General features: G+C 40.1%; 1 protein-coding gene across 2 annotated transcripts; it reads left to right on the top strand.

Moving 5' to 3' along the window:
• Window positions 1–811: 811 nt before the first annotated feature.
• TTPA (alpha tocopherol transfer protein) lies at window positions 812–21,137 on the top strand (the record flags this gene model as incomplete). Of its 2 annotated transcripts, XM_081258045.1 has the most annotated exons (5): window positions 812–1,015; window positions 8,154–8,307; window positions 13,824–14,017; window positions 15,955–16,065; window positions 18,885–21,137. In XM_081258045.1, 5 exons carry the CDS (start codon window positions 812–814, stop codon window positions 19,071–19,073), a joined length of 852 nt encoding a protein of 283 aa, XP_081114171.1. In that variant the 3' UTR covers window positions 19,074–21,137. The 2 variants fall into 2 exon arrangements, with proteins under 2 accessions (XP_081114171.1, XP_081114172.1); XM_081258046.1 differs by lacking the exons at window positions 13,824–14,017; window positions 15,955–16,065 and having other exon boundaries at window positions 18,885–19,059.
• Window positions 21,138–21,630: the final 493 nt, after the last annotated feature.

Genomic DNA, 21,630 nt, shown 5'->3' with positions numbered 1-21,630 from the left:
GGAAAGGAGGGAGGGAGGGAGGAAAAGGAAAGGAGGGAGGGAGGAGGGAGGGAGGGAGAGAGGAAGGAAGGGAGGGAGGGAGGGAGGAAAAGGAAAGGAGGGAGGGAGGGAGGAAAAGGAAAGGAGGGAGGGAGGAGGGAGGGAGGGAGAGAGGAAGGAAGGGAGGGAGGGAGGGAGGAAAAGGAAAGGAGGGAGGGAGGGAGGAAAAGGAAAGGAGGGAGGGAGGAGGGAGGGAGGGAGAGAGGAAGGAAGGGAGGGAGGGAGGGAGGAAAAGGAAAGGAGGGAGGGAGGAGGGAGGGAGGGAGAGAGGAAGGAAGGGAGGGAGGGAGGGAGGAAAAGGAAAGGAGGGAGGGAGGAGGGAGGGAGGGAGAGAGGAAGGAAGGGAGGGAGGGAGGGAGGAAAAGGAAAGGAGGGAGGGAGGAGGGAGGGAGGAGGGAGGGAGGGAGGGAGGGAGGAAAAGGAAAGGAGGGAGGGAGGGAGGGAGGAAGGGAGGGGAAAAAGCTAAGTACTCTAGCAAACTATTCTTAAAACACCCAACCAATCACAATCAACTGAGGCAAACAAACCTTGTCATCTTCCCCTTGACGTCGAGCACCAGTGCCTTCCTTACTGGGCATGCTGGGGTTCCGACCTGAGCTTGCAGAGCGCTGAGCACGTCGGGGCTGCCACGTGGTTCGCGTGAGGAGCGGCCGGGCTCACCCCTGCAGGCGGGGCGTGCGGGGGGCGTGCGCGGGCTGCCCGCGGAGGAGGGGCGGAGGCGGGCCCGAGCTCTCCCCGGCGCCCGGGCCGCGGCGGGAGCGGGGCGGCGGGCATGGCGGAGGCGCGGCCGGGGCCGGCGGCGGGGGCGCAGCTCAACGGGCTGCCCGACCACTCGCCGCTGCTGCAGCCCAGCCTGGCCGAGCTGCGGCGCCGGGCCGGGGAGGCGGGCGCTCGGCCGGCGCGGCGGCCGCTCAGCGACGCCTTCCTGCTGCGGTTCCTGCGCGCCCGGGACTTCGATCTGGACCTGGCCTGTCGGGTAAGGGGTTCTCCCCGCCGGGCCGCACCCGGGGGATGGGCCGGGAAGCCGCGGCTGGGCCCGGACACTCGCCGACGCCCGGCTCGCCGGCCGGACCTCGGCGGGGACGCGGCCCGAGCGCACCGCGCGGCGGGAGCGGGAGCTCTGAGGATTCCCGCGCTGGTCCTTGCAGTTTCTCTGGGTCGTGGAAACGGGAAACCTAGAAAAACGCTGGAGCCTCCTAGGGAGAGGGCCCATTTGACCCCAAGCACTGGATCTCTGCCCTGCACGAGTCTCCCGAACGTATAAAGTTTAGGGGAAATGCCCCACTCTCCGCGGCAGAGCGGGTGAGATAAAAGAAAATGACAGCTGAAAAGTGGGAAGCCTAGAGTTATTCCATCTTAGCAGGTAACTCGACGTTTGGTGGGGGAAATGAAATTGCCAGTAAAACTGAAGATCCAAAGCCAAATCCTAGCAAAAGAGTATTATTAATAGTAACACTGAAGTGTCAAGACGGTAAAGCAGTCCAGAGTGTTTTGAGTGGGAGGATGGGGATGAGGCGCTTCCTTTTTTTTTTTTTTTTTTTTTGCGGTACGCGGGCCTCTCCCTGTTGTGGCCTCTTCCGTTGCGGAGCACAGGCTCCGGACGCGCAGGCTCAGCGGCCATGGCTCACGGGCCCAGCCGCTCCGCGGCATGTGGGATCTTCCCGGACCTGGGCACGAACCCGTGTCCCCTGCATCGGCAGGCGGACCCTCAACCACTGCGCCACCAGGCAAGCCCGGCGCTTCTTTTGTGGCTCCAGGTGTGTTATTACAGCTGGTTGAGAGCAGGGTGGTGGGAAGACAGGAATCAGAAAGAGGGGTACGACCTTGAGTTCTGGCACTTTGGACTCAGCATCCTCACCTGTTAAATAACGGTGAAAGGGCCTCCCGCGATGACTGGTTTCCAGGACTGAACATTAACCAATTTAACGGAACAGGACGTACCCAGCACAGGGCCTGGCACTTAGGAAGCGCTCTGCAGTTGAACTTGATCTAGCCCTTTCTCCAAGTGGCTCGCTCAGTGTCACACGGCGAGCTGGGAGGCAGAGGAAGTATTATAGTGCAGAGTCCCAGCTGTCTCAGTATGAGGATTTTTGTTGTTGGTAACTAATTTTTAATTGGAAAAGTAAGAAGTACAGACGGTAAAAAAAAAAAAATCCATAAATAGTAAAGAATGCAAAGTAAGTTCCTAAAAGTAACTTTCTAAGGGAAAAAATTCCTCACCCCAGACCTTAGCTTGCCAGCCTCCTACCCAGTGGCAGTTACTGTTACCTGCCTCTTACCTTTCCAGGTGTAATCTACAGTCACACAAGCATATGTATGTGTTTTACATTTTGCCTTTTTAACATAATTTATCATAGAGGTGAATCTGTTTCAGCATGTGTCGTATTCTTTTGGGGGCTGTGTACTATTGCATTGTCTCAATTTCTTATATTAAAATGTATTAACCAGTCTCCTGTATTGGACATAGGAGTTGTCATCAGACATTGGCAATGCTGCTGTGCATGCTGTTCATTCCTTCATTCAATGATTATTTTTTGAATTTCTACAATTTGCTTGGCAGTTCACAAAACACAGAAACCAAGACAAATAGGGTTTCTTCCACATCAGCTGGGTATTCTAGTATGTCTTTGTCATTGTATCAATACAAAAATAGGAAAATCCTTATAGGGTAAGTTGAACTTGCACAATTGCTGGATGAAATGCAATGTGCATTTTCAGTGTCGATGAGTAGACCAACTGTCCTCCAAAGTGTTTGCACTTATTTTATCACTTCTATATTATCAATACATAATGGTGTCTTTCCCCATATTATCACCCATGCTGTGTCACCAAACTTTATGATCTGTGTGTCAACCTGCTAGGAACTGTTTCTCATTATTTTAATAATAATGAGGAACTGGTTCTCATTATTATTATAATATACATTTATTTAAGTACAAGTGAGGTTAATCATCTTTCATATATTTAACATTTAAAAATTCCTTTCTAATTAACTGCTTGTTTTGCTATTTTCTTCCATGTTGTTTAAATAAAATATAAAACATTTTATTCATATCTTCATGTATTAAAGAAAATAGGCTGTTGTCCTAGTTTGTGGTTCGTCTTTTGGCATCGTTAATGCTATTTTCTTTCTGTGAAGAATTTTAAAGTTTTTATGTAATCAAATGTATTGATTTGATTGTTCTGTGATTGCTTCTAGTTTCATAAGCTCTTCCCTTCTGCAAAATTTTCTCTAGTAATTTATGACTTCTATTTTTTATGTTGGAGTTGTCGATCTACTGGACTTCATTTTGACATTAAGAATGAAATAGGAGCCTACCTATTTCTTTTCTTTTATCAGATGGCTACTAAGGTGTCCTCATACTTACTCAGCAGCTACTAGATATGAAGACACAATCTCAGGTCCAATGAAAAGTGTAGCTCTAATGGGGCGTTAAACATTTATAGGTAACTAACAATTACAAGTGTATGATTTACAGATTTCATTTTAGTTACTTTTTTTAAAGTTTTTTTTAAATTTTATTTTATTTTTGGCTGCGTTGTGTCTTCGTTGCCGCGCGCGGGCTTTTCTCTGGTTGCAGAGCACCGGCTTCTCATTGCGGTGGCTTCTCTTGTTGCGGAGCACGGGCTCTAGGTTCACAGGCTCAGTAGTTGTGGCGCATGGGCTTAGTTGCTCCGCGGCATGTGGGATCTTCCCAGACCAGGGCTCGAACCCATGTCCCCTGCATTGGCAAGCGGATTCTTAACCACCAGGGAAGTCCCCATTTTGGTTACTTTTTTAAAGTAATGTCTACTATGTATAAAATAGATAACTAATGAGAACCTACTGTATAGCACAGGGAACTCTACTGTTATCTGTGGTGACCTAAATGGGAAGGAAATCTAAAAAAGAGTGGATATATGTGTATGTATAACTGATTCACTTTGCTGTACAGTAGAAACTAACACAACATTGTAAAGCAAGTATACTCCAATTAAAAAAAGTAATGTCTAAATAGAAGATGAAATAAAATTTACCTCCATCCTCTGTGTTGTATATTTTTTTCCTGTATTATTTATTTTCCTGAATTGTTTTCATTGCATCATGTCTTTGAGGAGCTGGCTAGCAGGACTGTGTCCAAATCTACTGGATAGGAATCAAGTTTCTGTGAACCCTTTGCCCTATTTTTCTGCCAACTTGAAAAAGGGACAGTTAAGAGTATGAAACTGTTTTTTTCATTTTCCTCCACAGAGGCAGTTAATTCAGTTTACACTCCTTTATTTAAAATATGAAAGCCCTATCGTTTTAGTGTATGAAGAAACCTTGATAAGTCCCTCAGTTTTAATGAAGTTTCTCATTATTCTAGTTTTTGTATTTGAAGTTATAACAAATTAGTGACTTTGGTGAATTCTAATAGCTTTGGGAGTGCCAGCTACTTTGGTAAGTAGTGTTTACGTGGATTATCTCATTATTTTCTCATTTTAGAAGGAACTGAGATGTAACGAGTAAGTAACTGTCCTATATCGCCGTTATCAAGGGGTAGAGCAAGACTTTGAACTTGAGCTGAACTCAGGGGAGCCTGCCCTCTCAAGTGAGCTGTACTTGCCCCATCTGTTTAAAACAACCAACCGTTAACCTCTGTCTGTTCTATATATTCTTGTGAATATACAGAATCTTATCTTTCACAAGTGAATATTCCTCCTTATATTTTTGCTCTATGTGATACGTTTTTTATTCTTTAATTATTTTTATAGTTTTCCCAAATACTTCAATGTTTTCAAAATTCCACTGATGCTCCCTGCTCATTTCCCACTAAATGCAGCTTCTTTTGTAAAATTCACCGAATCAAGTGTCAGTTTCAGACTCCGCTCTGCTTCTGGTAGCTACTACCCTGAAACAAATGTGTAATTTCTTCCAGTTTAGTTTTCTTACCAACAAAATGGGGTAACAATAGTTACCTCTTAGAATGGTCGAGAGCAGGAATTGAAATGATGCCATTAAACCCCAGAAAAGTGGCACAAATATGGTTGCAATTTTGTTGGAAAGTACATGAAAAATGTAAGGAGAAACCTACTCTGTTACAAAGCAGAGTTAAAATAAGCTCTAACTTTTTATATTTATTTATTGCTAGTGGCAGTACAAAACAGGTGCCTTTCCATAATGAATATTCACCCGCAGGCAGTTTTTTTTCTGCTGTGGACTTTATGTTGTTTGTTGGAGAATTGCTGGGTAGCAGTTTACGTCATTTACATAATTTATTTATGTCAACCAGACTTGAATTTATTTATCAGTGGAAACGTAATAATCAAAGATCCAGGTGTAGAGCCTTCAGTCTGCAAAAGTCAAGTGTCAAAAGTATGAGGGCAATTTGTGCATCTTTATGAAAGTCATTTTTTTCAAGCATGTGGATCCAGCTGGTTTAATCATGTATTAATTTATTCTTTCATTCAACACATGTACCTATCTCCTAAGTGCCCAGCACTCTGCAGAGATCAATAAGCTGAGGAACCTGCCTCTATTCCCTAAAAGATCCCTTTTTTAAAAAAAAAAAAAATTTATTTATTTTTGGCTGCGTTGGGTCCTCGTTGCTGCGCGGGCTTTCTCTAGTTGCTGCGAGTGGGGGCTACTCTTCGTTGCGGTGCGCAGGCTTCTCATTGCGGTGGCTTCTCTTGTTGCGGAGCACGGGCTCTAGGTGTGCGGGCTTCAGGAGTTGTGGCGCATGGGCTCAGTAGTTGTGGCTCATGGGTGCTAGAGCACAGGCTCAGTAGTTGTGGCGCACGGGCTTAATTGCTCCGTGACATGTGGGATCTTCCCAGACTAGGGCTTGAACCCGTGTCCCCTCCATTGGTAAGTGGATTCTTAACCACTGTGCCACCAGGGAAGCCCCAAAACGATCCCTGTTAATGAAGCTATAACTTTTATTATTCCATGGGAAAATAAAATTGTTATTTCTGTATTGGAGCTCCTATGCTGCTTCTGGTGTTTTGCTTGAATTAGAATTAAAAGGACTAGTTTTCCATCCGAGGGAACTATGAAAAAAGCAATGAACATTAAAAACGCTAGTAACACGTACTCTGATGCCCCGTAAGACAGGAGAAGGAAGAGAAATTCATCTTATAGAATAGAATGAATGTATCAGGATCTACAAGGTATCTTTTGTTCTTACTGCTTTTGGAATCTGCTATTTAGGTCACCAATTATTTCTTTGTTGGCAAATTTACTGACTTTTTTTCTTTCTAGCCTCTCTGTTGCATTTAACTCTTAGTAGCATTCTCATTTTTTTTAACAGTTAGGGAAAGTTTCTTAAATGCAGAAATGACAGGGAGAAAGAAAGAGAGGGAAACAGTATCAGAGAGAAAGAAGTGAGGAGGAGAGCAGCACAGATGCCTTTCCCTCCCTTCTGTACATTGTGGTGCCAGTTCTGCTGTGGTCCAACCAGATCCTCTCTTCCCCCAGCCACTCCCAGCCGTTGACATCCCCCACGGCTTGGAATTTCACCCTTTACTTGGTTTTTTAAACTTGTTTTTGCAGTTTCTCCTCCAGATCATGACTACTTCGTGATTACAGTTCTCGTGTTCATTCCAGTGACTCTCAAATGCAAAATTTGTCCTTTCCTTTCATCTGAACTTTGATTCCACGTTACTAATAGATCTCTTTAAACTCAAAACAGATATACTGTCGTTTTAGAAAAACCGAGAATACTGAAAATCATGGAAAGGTAAATTGAAATATAATAAATTTTAACTGTATAATTTGATGTCAGTATTCTCCACAATACACTGACAATGTTTGTATTATTTGTAAATGCAGAGTAACCATTAGTGGTGTTTTTTTTGGAAAAAAAAAAGAAAATGCGGTGCTTTCAAACCATATTTTGCCAAGACCTAATATCCAGGCAGACTGTTCCACAGGCTCTCCGAGGGCATACCACCGTTAACAAAGTCAATTTTTGTTGTTTTCTGTTAGTACGGTATAGAAATGTTCCTTTGTATCTTTTTTCTAGGAAAGAAAATAAAAACCAAAAATGTTTAGTTATCTTTAATATAAACCTGCACTAAAAACTTGGATGAGCAATTAATCTAAATAACTTTCCCTATTAAGAGAACAGCAAGGCTGACTACCACTCCTTATGCCCATGTATGCTTTACCCAGAACCCTGCAAGACACATGTTGAGAAAACATGACTCAGAGCAGTTAAATACATGCCAAGACCGAATGGATAGTAGGTGGTGGAGTCAAAGGTTTCCTGAAGCAGCAGCAGCCTGCGAATCAAGCTCTTCACTACATAGCATGACCTGTATGATCCAGTTGTCACCAGCTGGTGAGGTGCAAAGAGAGCAGGGATTTTATTCTGCCCACTGCTATACCTCAAGGGCCTCACTAAGTGTGTGGAACGTTGCAGATGCTCAAAAACATTTGTAGAGTTAATTCATCTGACTGATTCCTTTTCTTCCTTATTCACAAAGACTAAAAGGTGGATGTTTCAGCCTTCTATTGCTAAGTAACAAACCAACCCCGAATTTAGTGGCTTAAACCACGGCTGTTTATTGTAATGTGCCACTTTGGGCAGGGCTCAGTGGGGATGGTTCGTCTGTGCTCCACGTTGCATGAGAAGGGACCATGGCTGAGGTCAGGCTATCTGAGATGGCCTCTCATTGTCCAGGGCCCCTCTCTGCAGAGATTCATTATTTAATAATCCTACGTTGTGTCTGGATCCCAAAAAGCAAAAAGAGAAGGTCTCAGGCTTCTTAACCAAGCACCGTGTCACTTCCATCAAAGCGAGACACGAGGCCAGCTCAGCTTCAAGAGGAAGGAATCAAATGGACTCCACCTGCTGGTGGAAGGAATGACGTGCACACCAGGAGGGGAGGCATCGTTGACAGCTATCTTTGGGAGACTCTTTACCACAGGAGACAAATAAAAATTCCTCAACTTTGAATTTGTGACTAACTCCTATCACCTGAGATCCTGCATGAAGTGTGCTTTTAGCTTTTACAGCTAAAAAGATACCCCAGGTTAGAATCCTGACATAATACATGGCGAGGGCCCTACATAATGCCAAGACTTTCCTATCGCTCTTAGAAAATGCTTACCATGTATGCTATCTGTAGATAAGTTTTATTTTATTTTCCAGTTACTAAAAAACTACTATAAGTGGAGAGCAGAATGTCCAGAAATAAGTGCAGATCTCCATCCTAGAAGCATTCTTGGCCTTCTGAAGGCCGGCTACGTCGGCGTCCTGAGAGCCCGAGACCCCACTGGCAGCAAAGTTCTGATTTACAGAATTGGTAGGTCACACACGGCACTTCCTCTTTTTTATTTTTCTTGACCGCCATATCGGAAGCTTCCATGAGTTCATATTTAAGAATTTAGCTTTTTAGGTTTTAACTTGGGTTTCATTTAGTCTTTAAAAATTTTTTTTTTAATTTTAATTTTTTATATTTTCTTGGCTGCACTATGCGGCATGTGGAATCTTAGTCCCCCAACCAGGGATTGAACCCACGCGCCTTGCATTGGAAACCTGGAGTCTGAACCACTGGACTGCCAGGGACGTCCCTTATTTAGTCTTTAAGGTCCCCCAAATATAATAAAACTGGCCGTTGTGAGAAAATTATCCAAAACCAATGAAAATCCTACTTCCATTCTTCCACACAGTTAACTATATAAAATAAGAGGAAAAGAAAACAGAGAAGACAAATAGGTGGAAAAGGTAAAAAAGATCAAGGTAAAGTGTTTCAAAAATTCAAATAAGAATTCTGAACCATAATAATACAAGCTCCACGAGAGCATAGATTTTGTCTGTGTTCTGTTCGCTGAGGTTTCCCGAGCACCGAAACCAGGGCGTGGCGCATGGTAGGTATTTATGAGATATTTTTGGAGTGAGTGACAGTGAACGGTGGTTGGGTCCTGCCCCAGGCTGAGGAGCGAGGGGCTCATTCTCCAGGCGGAGGAAGGGGCCGTGGGAAGCAGCACCCAGGCAAGCGTTAAAGAACCCCTGTTCCACGTTCCCCTCTTTTTTTTCGCTGCTTCCTCTTTTCACCCCTAGGTCTTCCTAGTGTTTCCTGGAGGCTGGAAACCTATAGCTTCTGCCCCTCCCTTCGACCTGTGTGTGATTAAAAATGGCACAAAACAGAGGATTCACACTGTCCCCAGCATCCTTTCCTGGCCCGGTTGGAATGACAAAGATAACCAACATTTCATGAGCAGAATCTTATGAATTATCCTCTTACAGAAACGTTCACATCTGTAAATATTCTAGGGAACTTAAAGATATTTATAGATTTGCTTTTCCTGCCTGCTTATAGATAAGATACCTGCCTATAACTCAGCCCTTGGCTGTCTTGCAAGAAGATCCTGCATTTAGTTCTTGAAAAGGTAGCAGAAGACTAAGAAGAATGATTCTATTTTTCTGCTCCAGCTTCTGTGTCAAATACAACTGGGTTAATCGTGACGTCGTTGTCTGTAAACCAGACGTGACAAGTGCTCTTCTGCCCTGTCGTTGCCTCACCGGTGTTATAGGAAGTTGCATGAGGTTCCCTGAGTTCCTGAAGGGTAGAGTTGCCAGATTTAGTGAAGTATCCGTGTTTTATGTAGCAAGTGAAACTGTTTTATAAAAACTACAGTGTCCAGTTACATTTGAATTTCAGGTAAACAACGAATAATTTTTTTTTAGTATGCATGGGGCATACTTAGACTAAAAAATATATCCAGTTTATCTGAAATTCAGCTTTAATTGGGCTTCTTATATTTTATCTGGCAACCCTACTCAGGGGTCCCAGGAGCACAAGAAGGAAACCTACAGGTGATTCCTTCTGCGAGTATCCTGGCTCTGCACGCCTGGCTGGAGGTTTTTTTTGGGTTTGCTCATGTTAAGAAGTAAAAATGAGACCTTAATAGTGAAAAAGCAAATGTGCTACTTTGATCAGAAACACCTTAAATAATAGAAGTCAACAGTCTTCTATTGTTTAGCGAGGGCCTCTTTTTTTTTAACATCTTTATTGGAGTATAATTGCTTTACAATGCTGTGTTAGTTTCTGCTTTTTAACAAAGTGAATCAGCTATACTATACACACAACCCCATATCTCCTCCCTCTTGCATCTCCCCCCCACCCTCCCTATCCCACCCCTCTAGGTGGTAAAAAAGCACCGAGCTGATCTCCCTGTAGCGAGGGCCTCTTGCAGTTCTTAATTTATAAGTGTACTGTTTAACTCAAAGAGATTTTAAAATCAAGAAAACATATCAGTTTAGTGACGGTCGGACAGGAGAGTATGCAGCAAATCTTCTGAGTGTTATGTAGACTAACATGTTACTCCAGGGCGGAAGGAGAAACTCAGAAGAGTTTTATGAGTAAAATGAAAGAATAGGATAAATTTATATTTATAAATTTTCTAAATTTAATTGAATTAATGGGAGGAACTAAAAAAAGGAAATCTGTGGTAGAGCTTTTTGGGTAGAACGTTAGCATAACTCCTTCCCTGGTACCATCTCTGTGCAGTGTAAGCAGTGAGAATGCACAGAACCTTTTCCTCCAGTCCAGCAGGACAACCCAAGGTGAAACTAAATGTTTGCCATTATTGGCCTATAAGCCAAAGGACTTAATTTTATGCCTTTTGAGACTCACTACTGTACTATAGCAGCAAAAGTAAAATTTAGCAGCGAGCATTAAGATTTTTTTTGTTTGTTTGTTTGTTTTTGCGGTATGCGGGCCTCTCACTTCTGTGGCCTCTCCCGTTGCGGAGCACAGGCTCTGGACACACAGGCTCAGCAGCCATGGCTCCCGGGCCCAGCCACTCCGCGGCATGTGGGATCCTCCCAGACCGGGGCACGAACCCGCGTCCCCTGCATCGGCAGGCGGACTCTCAACCACTGCGCCACCAGGGAAGCCCGAGCATTAAGTTTTGACTGGCTTGGTTCTCAGGAACACAGGTTCTAGGGCATGCTGCCTGGGTCGGAATCCCAGCTCTGCTACGTCTAACTACATGGAAAGCTGTGCAGCTATAATTCCACCTTCTCATCTGTCAAATGGGCATAGCAGAAACTTTCCTCATAGGGTTGCTGTGAGCATTAAATCTTGCAATACAGTATATATAAAATATAATTAGAAAATTACCTGGTATGTACTAAGCACTCAATAAATGTTAGATAGTTGCTGGAGAAGGAATTAAGAATGTACAGCAATTTTTTCTTTTGCCTTAAAGGAGCTTAGAGTCTAGACCAGCAATGTCCAGTAGAACTTTCTATGATGGTGAAATTGTTCTCAGTAGCTACTAGCTGCATGTAGCTGTTGAGCACTTGAAATGTGGCTTGCAACTAAGAAGCTGAATTTTTGTTTTATTTACTGTTAATTATTTTGAATGTTAATTAATTTAAATTTACATAGCCACATATGGCTAATGGCTACTATTTGGACAGCACAGGTCTAGACAACTATGCTGGTGGGCTCAGAAATTTAGGTCAGTCACTGTTTTCTGAACTGCAGACTTTCAGTCATTCTGTTCATATTTTGCACCATTATAGCTTTCAGCCAGTGTCTGAAGTCGTACAGTATATGTGAACTGGTTTATCCATGGATTGATTATTCAAATTCTTACCAGGAATCTGAGGCTTTTAAAAATAAAGGGCAATTCCATTGTACCTTTCTAGGAATACCTCTAATTATCCCTTCTCTTTCTTCATCTCTAGAGTTTTCCTTGCTATTACACACTATCCATTAACATTTAAATCTGTTAGGCTCAGCCATCCAAAAGCTCCTTAATCCCGTAAGACCCTCCAGCCTCCACCCTAGCCATCTCCCCACACCTCTCATTCTCAGCTACATTTTTAGAGTTAGTTATGTTCACCATCCACATTTTCTCACAGGTCCTCTCGACGCTCCCTGGTCTGGTTTCACTGCCACCTCTCTGGTGAAATGACCTTAGCAAATCATCGGTGACCTTTTCACCAAATCTAATGGATGTGTTTAGTGCTATTTCACTTGACCTCTTTACATAGCAAACCTCTTCCTCTTTTTTGAGGTATCTGCCTCCCTTCTCTGATGCCACATTCTCCTGGTGTTTTCCTCCAACTTAACTGTTTCTTCTTAGTCTCCTTTGCTGGCACTAGGTATTCTACTGTAAATTCCGAAATTCCTTAGGATATTGGCCGCAGCCTCCTCTTCTTGAGCTACTTACCTCTCTACCATAACAGAGAGAAACATAAGTCCATGGTACTCCCTGCTATAGACCTATAAGCACAGAAACTCTGAGATTTGTATCTTCACCCCCATTATCTCTTGGTCCCCAAAGCTCCGTACGACCAGTTCCCTATCTCAGCTGTATCCGACTGGACATCTCACAGTCACCGTTCTAAAGTGTTCAAAACTGCCCATGATCCTTCCTTCCTAAACACTTTTCTTCCAGTGTTTCCTGTCTCAACAAATGGTACCACCATTCTACCCAGTTGTTCAAGCCAGAAACTTTGGTATTTTTAGAATTTTACCATTCCTTAGTCATGAATCTTTTTTTTTTTTTTAACGCTTCATCTTGTTAGGTATTGCATGAACCTTGTAATCTGAAGATTTGCATCTTTGTCCAGCTTTGGAACAATTTTCTCTTCTGTTACTATTCCTCTCTCCTCTGTTCCCTGTTCTCTGTATTATTACCTTCCAGAACTCTAATTAGTTGGACTTTGAAACTTCTGGATCTAGCTGCATGTCTGTTAACTTTTTATTCATACATATTGACTCCTGGGTCTTCGGTGTTGAGATTGAGAGACTTCCTCAGCTTATGTTCCAAACTATTATTCACTCGTTGGCTGTGTCTTTTCTGACATTTATCCCATCAACTGAGATTTGCTTGAAGTGTCATCTTTTTATTTCCAACATCTCAACTGATTCTTTTTCATAATAGCCTGTTCTTATGACAATAGCCTACAGTATCTTTTTTTCCTCACTGAAACAATTTTGTTTCTTTTAATGTTTCTTGCTTTATTAGCTGTTTCCTTCCGTTTTAGTGCCTTTGTCTATTGAGTTTGGATCCTCTCTTCTTTGTGTGTCTGTGTCTTTAAAACTATTAAAATTCTTCGTGGTTGAATATCTTTTTTAAAGATCACCTGCTTGCCTATCCATTACTGTCAATTTTGCATGACGTGGCCTGCCCCAGGACTGGTGGGGGAGGGGAGAGGACAAGAACTCAGTAGCTCCTCTTCTTAGCACAGGTATTCCTTGTTTTTCCTGGGTGCGGGGAGCTGGCTACCCGAGTGCTTCCCTGACTCGGGTTTCCGAGCTCACACTACTGTTCTAGCCTATATGGACGTGCCTCTCCTACACGCTGCTCGTCACGGAGGGTGTCAGAGAGACCCACCTGCCTGTCTACTCCTCGCACGTTACCCTTAGCGGCAGCCTCTGTGGTTACGATGGGGCCGTAGCTATTCTTCATAATCCAGAGCCTTGCTTTTCCCATTTGCAATACCTTCGAGCGTGGAGCATACCCAGAGGCATTCCCACCTTCAGCCACAGCTCCATCCTGCATATTTTGGGCTGTAGTTTCCTCTGGCCATCAAATCCAGGCTGCATTTATTCTCTTATTTTCTCCATGCTCTTAAGAATCTGTTGTTTGCTAGGGATTGGAGGGAGGGAGGGAGGGAGGGAGACACAGGCACGTGTTCTTGGACCACCAATTGATCTGTTACTCAATTCATGATCTTTGTACGTGTTTTATTTCTATTGATCCTTTAAGTCTAAAAAGAATTCGTTTCCTTTTGTAAATCTTTCTGATTCTTTACACAGTGCTGAGATATGATTTTTTACATTTTTTTTTTTTTTAGCACACTGGGACCCAAAAGTTTTCACAGCTTATGATGTGTTTCGTGTAAGTCTAATCACATCCGAGCTTATTGTACAGGAGGTAGAAACACAACGGAATGGAATCAAGGCCGTCTTTGATTTGGAAGGCTGGCAGTTTTCTCATGCTTTTCAAATTACTCCATCTGTAGCCAAGAAGATTGCTGCTGTTCTTACAGTAAGTGTGTATTTTAACTGTTTGGGATAATACTTCCAAATAAGAGATACAAATTTAGTTATACGTTAAAGAGAAGGGATAGTACATTTATTAGAAAATTAAATAAAATTTTAGAAATGATACATAGAATTCAATAACGGTAAGAGGAAGTAAAGTGTTATTAATTTAAAAAGAAAGGATGTTGCAACAAACTGTGAAAATATGTTCAAAATTTCTAACCACAGAATTCATATATTTAAACAATAATGTGGTGATTTTATCTTTCAGTCACTAAAATTTTCTTCCTAAATTAAAAATTGACTCAAAAAATAATATTTATAACAATGATACAACAAAATGTCATGTAGGTTTTGGTTGGTATAGATTGATACAGTTCTTTCCGGGAAAAAAAAAAAAAAGTTTTAAAAATGGCCATCATCTTTGACCCAGTAATCCTGCTTTTGGAAACCTAGCCAAGGAATAATCTTAAATATAGCAAAGACTTTGTGTAGAATAATAATAGCTTACTGGGTGCCAGGTATTTTGCTAAGTGTTTCAAGTGCATTACCACTTAATGGCTACACCAAAGCTTATGACATATGACTATTAATTTTTCCATTTTACAAATTATTTTACTATGTCAGAGAGGTGACATAGCAATGCCCAAGCATACACATTTTGTCAGCAGTGAAACAGGGATTCCAATCTAGGATATCTGAAGATAAAAGCTGTACTTAGAACCACCATTGCTTCTATTCGTAAAGATAGTTACTATAGCATCAATTTTTTAAAAATAAATTTATTTATTTTATTTATTTTTGGCTGTGTTGGGTCTTCGTTGCTGCATGCGGGCTTTCTCTAGTTGCGGCAAGCGGGGTCTACTCTTCGTTGTGGTGCGCAGGCTTCTCTTTGCGGTGGCTTCTCTCGTTGTGGAGCACGGGCTGTCCGGTGCACGGGCTCAGTAGTTGTGGCGCATGGGCTTAGTTGCTCTGCGGCATGTGGGATCTTCCCGGACCAGGGATCGAACCCACGTCCTCTGCATTGGCAGGTGGATTCTCAGCCACTGCACCACCAGGAAAGCCCCCTATAGCATCAATTTTTATAGAAGAAAATTAGAAACAGCTTATTTGTCCAGAAATAGGAAAAGGGTTACTTAAATGATGGTACATCCATTTGATGGATTATAGCACCAGTATTAAAGCTCACAATGTTTACAAAAATTGTATTATGTCAGTGAAACAAAACGGGGTGCAAGTTATTTAGAGAGCATATTAGCAATTATGTTTAAAATAAAATTATTCATAGAAAGAACCTGAAAGGAAAAGTCACAATTGATAACACATCTCTAAAAGCTATGTGCAGAAAAAAAAAAAAAAGTTTTGCATGAAAGAAACTTGGCAGGAAAAATCTCTATATTAACAACACATCTTTGGGTAGGGAAACCACTGATGAGGTTTTTCTTTGAAACCTTAACATTTTAAACCTTAGAAAAAAAAGCCGATAATACTTTGATGTGAAAGACTTAGACCCGTGTCAAAAGTTTAAAAGTGTGTGTTTATTGTACTATTCTTTCAAATTTTATGAAAGTTTGATTTTTCTTCCTCAAAATAAAAATTTGAGGGGAAAGGTTAAATATCCAAATGACTCATTGATTTTTCAAAAGCACATTTATATGTGATTGGGGAAGATATTTTCTGTGTCCTGCTTATGAAAGATGCAGGTATTTCTTAAAATACTTTGCCTAAACTACAAGGTGAAACCTTTTTAGAGACCTTTTCTTAATCTAGGGACAGTGAACTATAAAGCAGGCTATTGTGTTGATGGAATAATTTTGAAAATAAAATCACACTTTAGGTGTTGCTGTAAGTTTAGCAAGTGTTCAAAGAAGGGGCTTGTCGATAGGATTACATATTGATTTATGCTTTGTCATTAACAAGACATTTTCTTTATTTTCAAAGGATTCCTTTCCATTAAAAGTTCGTGGTATCCATCTGATAAATGAGCCAATAATTTTCCATGCTGTCTTTTCCATGGTTAAACCATTTCTGACTGAAAAAATTAAGGAACGGGTAAGTAAAACATATCCAAGTCACTATTCTTCTGTACCAAATGTTCCACTCCTTTGTTATTTAAAAATTGCTCTCTTATTTCCACCCCTCCCCCCAACACACACAGCATTGGCCCAGTGTTTTGAATATTTATCTAACAACCCAACTACTTTTATAAAATTTCTTTTTAGTTTTGAAAAATCAAGTTAGTGAGGCTGTGGAAAAACTGGACCTCTAACACATGGCTGGTGAAACTGCAAAATGATATATTCCCTATAGGGGGCAGTGTGGTCATAGTTATCAAAATTACAGCCTTCACATTTCTGGGATTTTTATCCTACAGATATACATGCTCATAAACAAAATTACATATACAAGGGGATTCATCGTAGCAAAATATTGGAAACCACCCAGTTTTCATCATGAGGGAACTGGTTAAATAAACTGTGATGAATCTACACAATGGAGCACAGTCAGATTTGCAGGATGTATTGTGAAGGGAAATAAGAACATGCAGAATAGTGTTCATACTATCTTTTGTATAAAAACGGAAGAAATCAGAATCTATAGTTATATTCGCATAAAAGTTATTTTTAAAGGATATGCAAGGAAACAACCAAAGTGGTTACCTGTATGGAACAAAAGAGAGGTATGGATGGGGTAGCTGAGGATATGGTTGGGAGCAAGACATCTCACTATGGATCTTTTATCTTGTTTTGATTTCTAGCCGTGTGAATGTATTATCTATGTAAATAATAAATATGCTTAAATTAGACGTGTAACTGAAAACCATAGTACCCAAGGTATGTGACTTAATGTCATGTTAGTTAAAGCAGATAGATTTGATGTTGGTTTTTTAAAATTTATTTATTGTATTGATTTATTTTTGGCTGCGTTGGGTCTTCGTTGCAGTGCGCGGGCTTCTCATTGCAGTGGCTTCTCTTGTTGCAGAGCACGGGCTCTAGGCATGTGGGCTTCAGTAGTTGTGTCATGCAGGCTCAGAGGTTGTTGTGGCTTGCAGGCTCAGTAGTTGTGGCTTGCTGGCTCTAGAGCACAGGCTCAGCAATTGTGGCGCACGGGCTTAGTTGCTCCACGGCGTGTGGGATCTTCCCGGACCAGGGATCGAACCCGTGTCCCCTGCATTGGCAGGAGGATTCTCAACCACTGCGCCACCAGGGAAGCCCAATTTGATGTTTCTTACCTATCTTGCGGAGTCTTATCTCAGGTGAATATCTAACATTACTTGGGATTTTTCAAGTGTTGACAATAGAGTGTGAGTTCCCAAACTGGCAACCACTCTTCTGCATGAATCTGTAGAGGATAATTTTTAGAGCATTTATTTAGACAAACGTTGGCAACATCTAATGCATGAACACAAACAGGTTTTAAAGGCTTTGACAATTTAAATCTCAAAAACTATTTAAATAGAAATACTGGTAATGTGAGTGATAATAGCATATTTGGAATGTTACAAAGTATATTCTTTCATACTAAGAAAGTGTAACATCTTGCATCTGGTCAGAAAATGATGACCCTAGAGCTTCTTTTGAGGTTTTCCAGTAGGTATTTCTGTCTGTCTTCAAGAAGAACCGCCCCTATGGAAGATTCTTTTATTCTTATAAAAGCCGGGTTCTTTTGTTTATTCTTCTTTTCCTCTCTTCAGTATAGCTTGACAATAGCTGGCCATCTTCTGTTGAACGCTGACAGACATAAAAATAAGTATTTCTATTTTGGGTTATATTCTGGACCAAAAAACGAATACAACAATAAACTGAACCTAATAAACAGGAGAACCTAATGAACAGGAGAGCAAGAAGAGAAGAAAAATTTTAAATTGAGAAGTGGAGCATTTCAATGAAAGTTAATTGACATGAAACAGACTTGCCAAAATGGGGAGGGCAGGGAGGACCAAATCTAGCCACTTTCTCTCTTAAAGCATTTTGGCAGTACTCTATGAATGATTTTATTTCTCCCTTCCTGAAGAGATAGTTGAATTTCTTTTCAATTAGCTGGTAATATTTTAAACATTTCAGAAAAAAATCAAGGATTGGGACTGCAAGGTTCCTGAGTGCAAAAAACTTGTTTCATTCATCTTTCAGTCTTCATATCCTAAGCACATAGTAGGTGCTTATTAAATGATTGTTGAATGTACAGATGAATCCTAGCAGATGAATAAAGATACTTATGTATTTATTTTTAACAAGATGTGCTTTTAATCAAAGGTTCCAAGTCTTTATTTTAACTTCAGGACATTATATGATCAATTTTTATAGTTTAAAATGTTCAAAAATTTAAAGTTCTCAACCATCATAATTTCTCTTAATTGTTTATTAGCCAAGACTATCTGTCAACTGTACCACATAAATTATTCCCTGCGTACCTGATTGCGTGCTCAAGTATATGCTTTTATTTAATATGAACTAATAAAAGGAAGAACATTTTTATCATCTACAGAACCATCCCAGGATATTCGATCTTTTGCTAAGAATCGCCTGTACATTAGGGAATAGAATGTATAAAGCGATTTTATTTAGAGTTTTAAAAATCTACTTTTGAAAGAAAAAAGAATAGCTTTTTGTAAATATTGTATAGTTATAAGGATGCAAATATAAGAAAACAGTAAGATGATCAGATTCATAAGCAGTACAATCTAAACATAAGTAAAATTATTAGCTTCATAAGCAGAGGAATAAAGGATGTATCAATAGTATCTATACATGCGCTCCTATCTTACAAGTGATGAGAGCACCTTATCTTACAGTGTTGATTTTCCATTCGAAATGCATCTGATATACTGAGAGGCAGAGGGCATACCTTCTAAAACATTTTGGCTGTTTCAGATTCATATGCATGGGAACAATTCCAAACAAAGGTTACTTCAGCATTTCCCAGACATTCTTCCAGTGGAATACGGTGGTGAAGAATACTCCATGGAGGACATTTGTCAGGAGTGGACAAATTTTATAATGAAGTCTGAAAATTATCTCAGCAGCATTTCACAGACCGTTAAAGGAGAAGAAGTTATTTAATGTGAAAGACTTCCTAATTAAAAATACATGAGTAAGATCCTACCTGGTTATATGAATGAAAGAAAAAGAATTATTAAACTAATGCTTTTCCGATTTTTTTCAATGTAAAAATCTTCTAACTTGAGCAACATGGGTATTTGGGAAATTTCTTTACTTTTTAAATATCTTTTCTTTACCTTTAAAGTAATTAAATATTATTATACCTTAAAAGCATAAAAGAGGTTCCTGATTTTTGCACTTGGAAGAAAGTTATCTCTAAAGTATCTTTTCATGCGCACTTCGGTGTGTTTCTCAAAAGTTTTATTTTAAACAATTTTTCTGGTCACACTGGTTTGATTATAAATGAATAAATAGTCCACTGAAAAGAAATATTAGCACAAATCAACTGATTATAAAAATCTATTCATACTCATTTTGGGTGCGTGTCAGATAGACTATAATTCAGATTAAAATCTGAATACAGTTTTATATAGTTATTTCTGTGGGCCAGCAAGGTAGTTCACCTCAGGGAAATTCTATTTTACCATATGTGCACAATAGAAACTTTTGATTGAAGGGTCTGTATGCCATAAACTCTTATGTGTAGCATCAATAGGTCTCTATGAAATTATTCATGTTGATACAGTTAACTACATAGAGATTCAGAGGTGGAATAATATTTGGTTGCCGTATACGTGGACTCTATTTTTAATTGAACAGTAACACAACTACACAAGGGAAAGGAAATGTTTACATTTTAAAATCACTGTCAACTACATCTGGAACTTTTCAGATTATGCATGAAGAAATTTGGGTTTTACTGTATTATCAGAACATTCTAGCCAAATCCTACAATTCATATTTACTTTAAAAAAAATCAGGAGTTAAAATGTGCTGTTTGTACTGTAGCATATTTCATTTATTGAGAAAGATATGTCAATATAGCTTTCAACTTATAACAATTTTTATAGTATTTTATAATTTTTAAATTTTATTTTAAACTTAAAAATGAAAGAACACAGTGTACAAAATTTGTTAAACATTTTTTAGCTTAGTTGGGTTTCAACATTAATCATACAATAGTAACTTTGTGAAAGAATATGTAAAGGGTGTTTTTCTTTATAAGAAAATTATTCTAATCAGATGAGCTGATACTTATGATTCTCTGTACATATATCTGTGAAAAATTGAAAGTGATTGTGAATGTTCTTTAGAGAATGTGTTTGATTTTGATTTAGCATTGGGAAGGTAACTTTACATTATAAATTTAATTTAAAATATTGGATCATGGCTGTTTTCTAAAAAATGTTAAAATCTTCTTTACAAAATCATACAATTTAAAATTGTATAATTAAAAATGACAGCAGAATAAAACTATTTACAAAGTATAAATAACAGCAACAACAAAAAGTTCTAGTTTACCCAACTTTTATTCCTAGAAGGTTTACATCACAAAGTTCCACTTCATTCACATTTGGGTGCTTAAAACACTTTCTTAGGACTCTGTGAAGGAATGATTACTTTAGCACAAGAATAAAGGATAGTATTTTAAAATGTCTTTTAAATACGATTCATTGATGATGTTACTAACAGTAAATAGAATTAAAATAAGTCAATCAATAGAAGTACATTTCATAATAGGACTTTGAATTTTTTATGAAATGCAGCGATTCACTGAAGAACATTAAAAGAACAATGTAAAATGAACAGGCAGTTTTATAAGGTGGCAAGATAAATAACTATTGAATTGTCTCTATTACTTTACTGTAATTGCACCAGAGGTGCCTTTTAAAAGATTAACTCTAACATGTGCTCATTGTGTTACTGAACTGCCCGATAATTTGTTTTAATATTGTTCAAAACAAAATAAAGATCTTTCACACAAACTATAGCTGTTTGTTTTTCATTTTTAAGTATGAATATTAGGCATTCTTTTTCAAAAACTGCTTTTCCTTACAGAAGAGGTTAAGAAAACAGTATCGCATCTAGTTGTCCATTACAAAAACGGCCATGTTTTCTTTAAACGTTTCAATTGCAGACGGGCTTTCCTGCTGCTCAGTTCAATACCATCTTCCCCTGTCTTCTTGTGCTGAAAGGGACCCAAAATTAACTTCATAAAACTAAGCCATGCATACTTCAGAAGTTAAAACTTCTAAGTGAGAAAAGCCAGAGTGTGTCACTAAATCAGATAATTGGATTCTGAAACTGCTATGAGCCCAGATCATGATTCCATTTGTCAAATTATGTTTTCCGGGCTTCCCTGGTGGCGCAGCGGTTGAGAGTCCGCCTGCCGATGCAGGGGACACGGGTTCGTGCCCCGGTCCGGGAAGATCCCACATGCCGCGGAGCGGCTGGGCCCGTGAGCCATGGCCGCTGAGCCTGCGCGTCCGGAGCCTGTGCTCCGCAACGGGAGAGGCCACAACAGTGAGGCCCGCGTACCGCAAAAAAAAAAAAAAAAAAAAAAAAATTATGTTTTTCTTACAGAAATAACACTTAAGTCCTAGAGCTAAGAATATCTTTGTCTCCCACCTAAATTAAGCCAGTAGCTCACGAAACAGGTCAAACATACAGACAAACT

Source organism: Mesoplodon bidens (assembly GCF_964165515.1).
Source record: "Mesoplodon bidens genome assembly, chromosome: 16".
Lineage (NCBI taxonomy): Eukaryota > Metazoa > Chordata > Mammalia > Artiodactyla > Ziphiidae > Mesoplodon > Mesoplodon bidens.
Note: the sequence above shows the minus strand (reverse complement) of the source record. Positions and strands in the feature narration are given on the sequence as shown.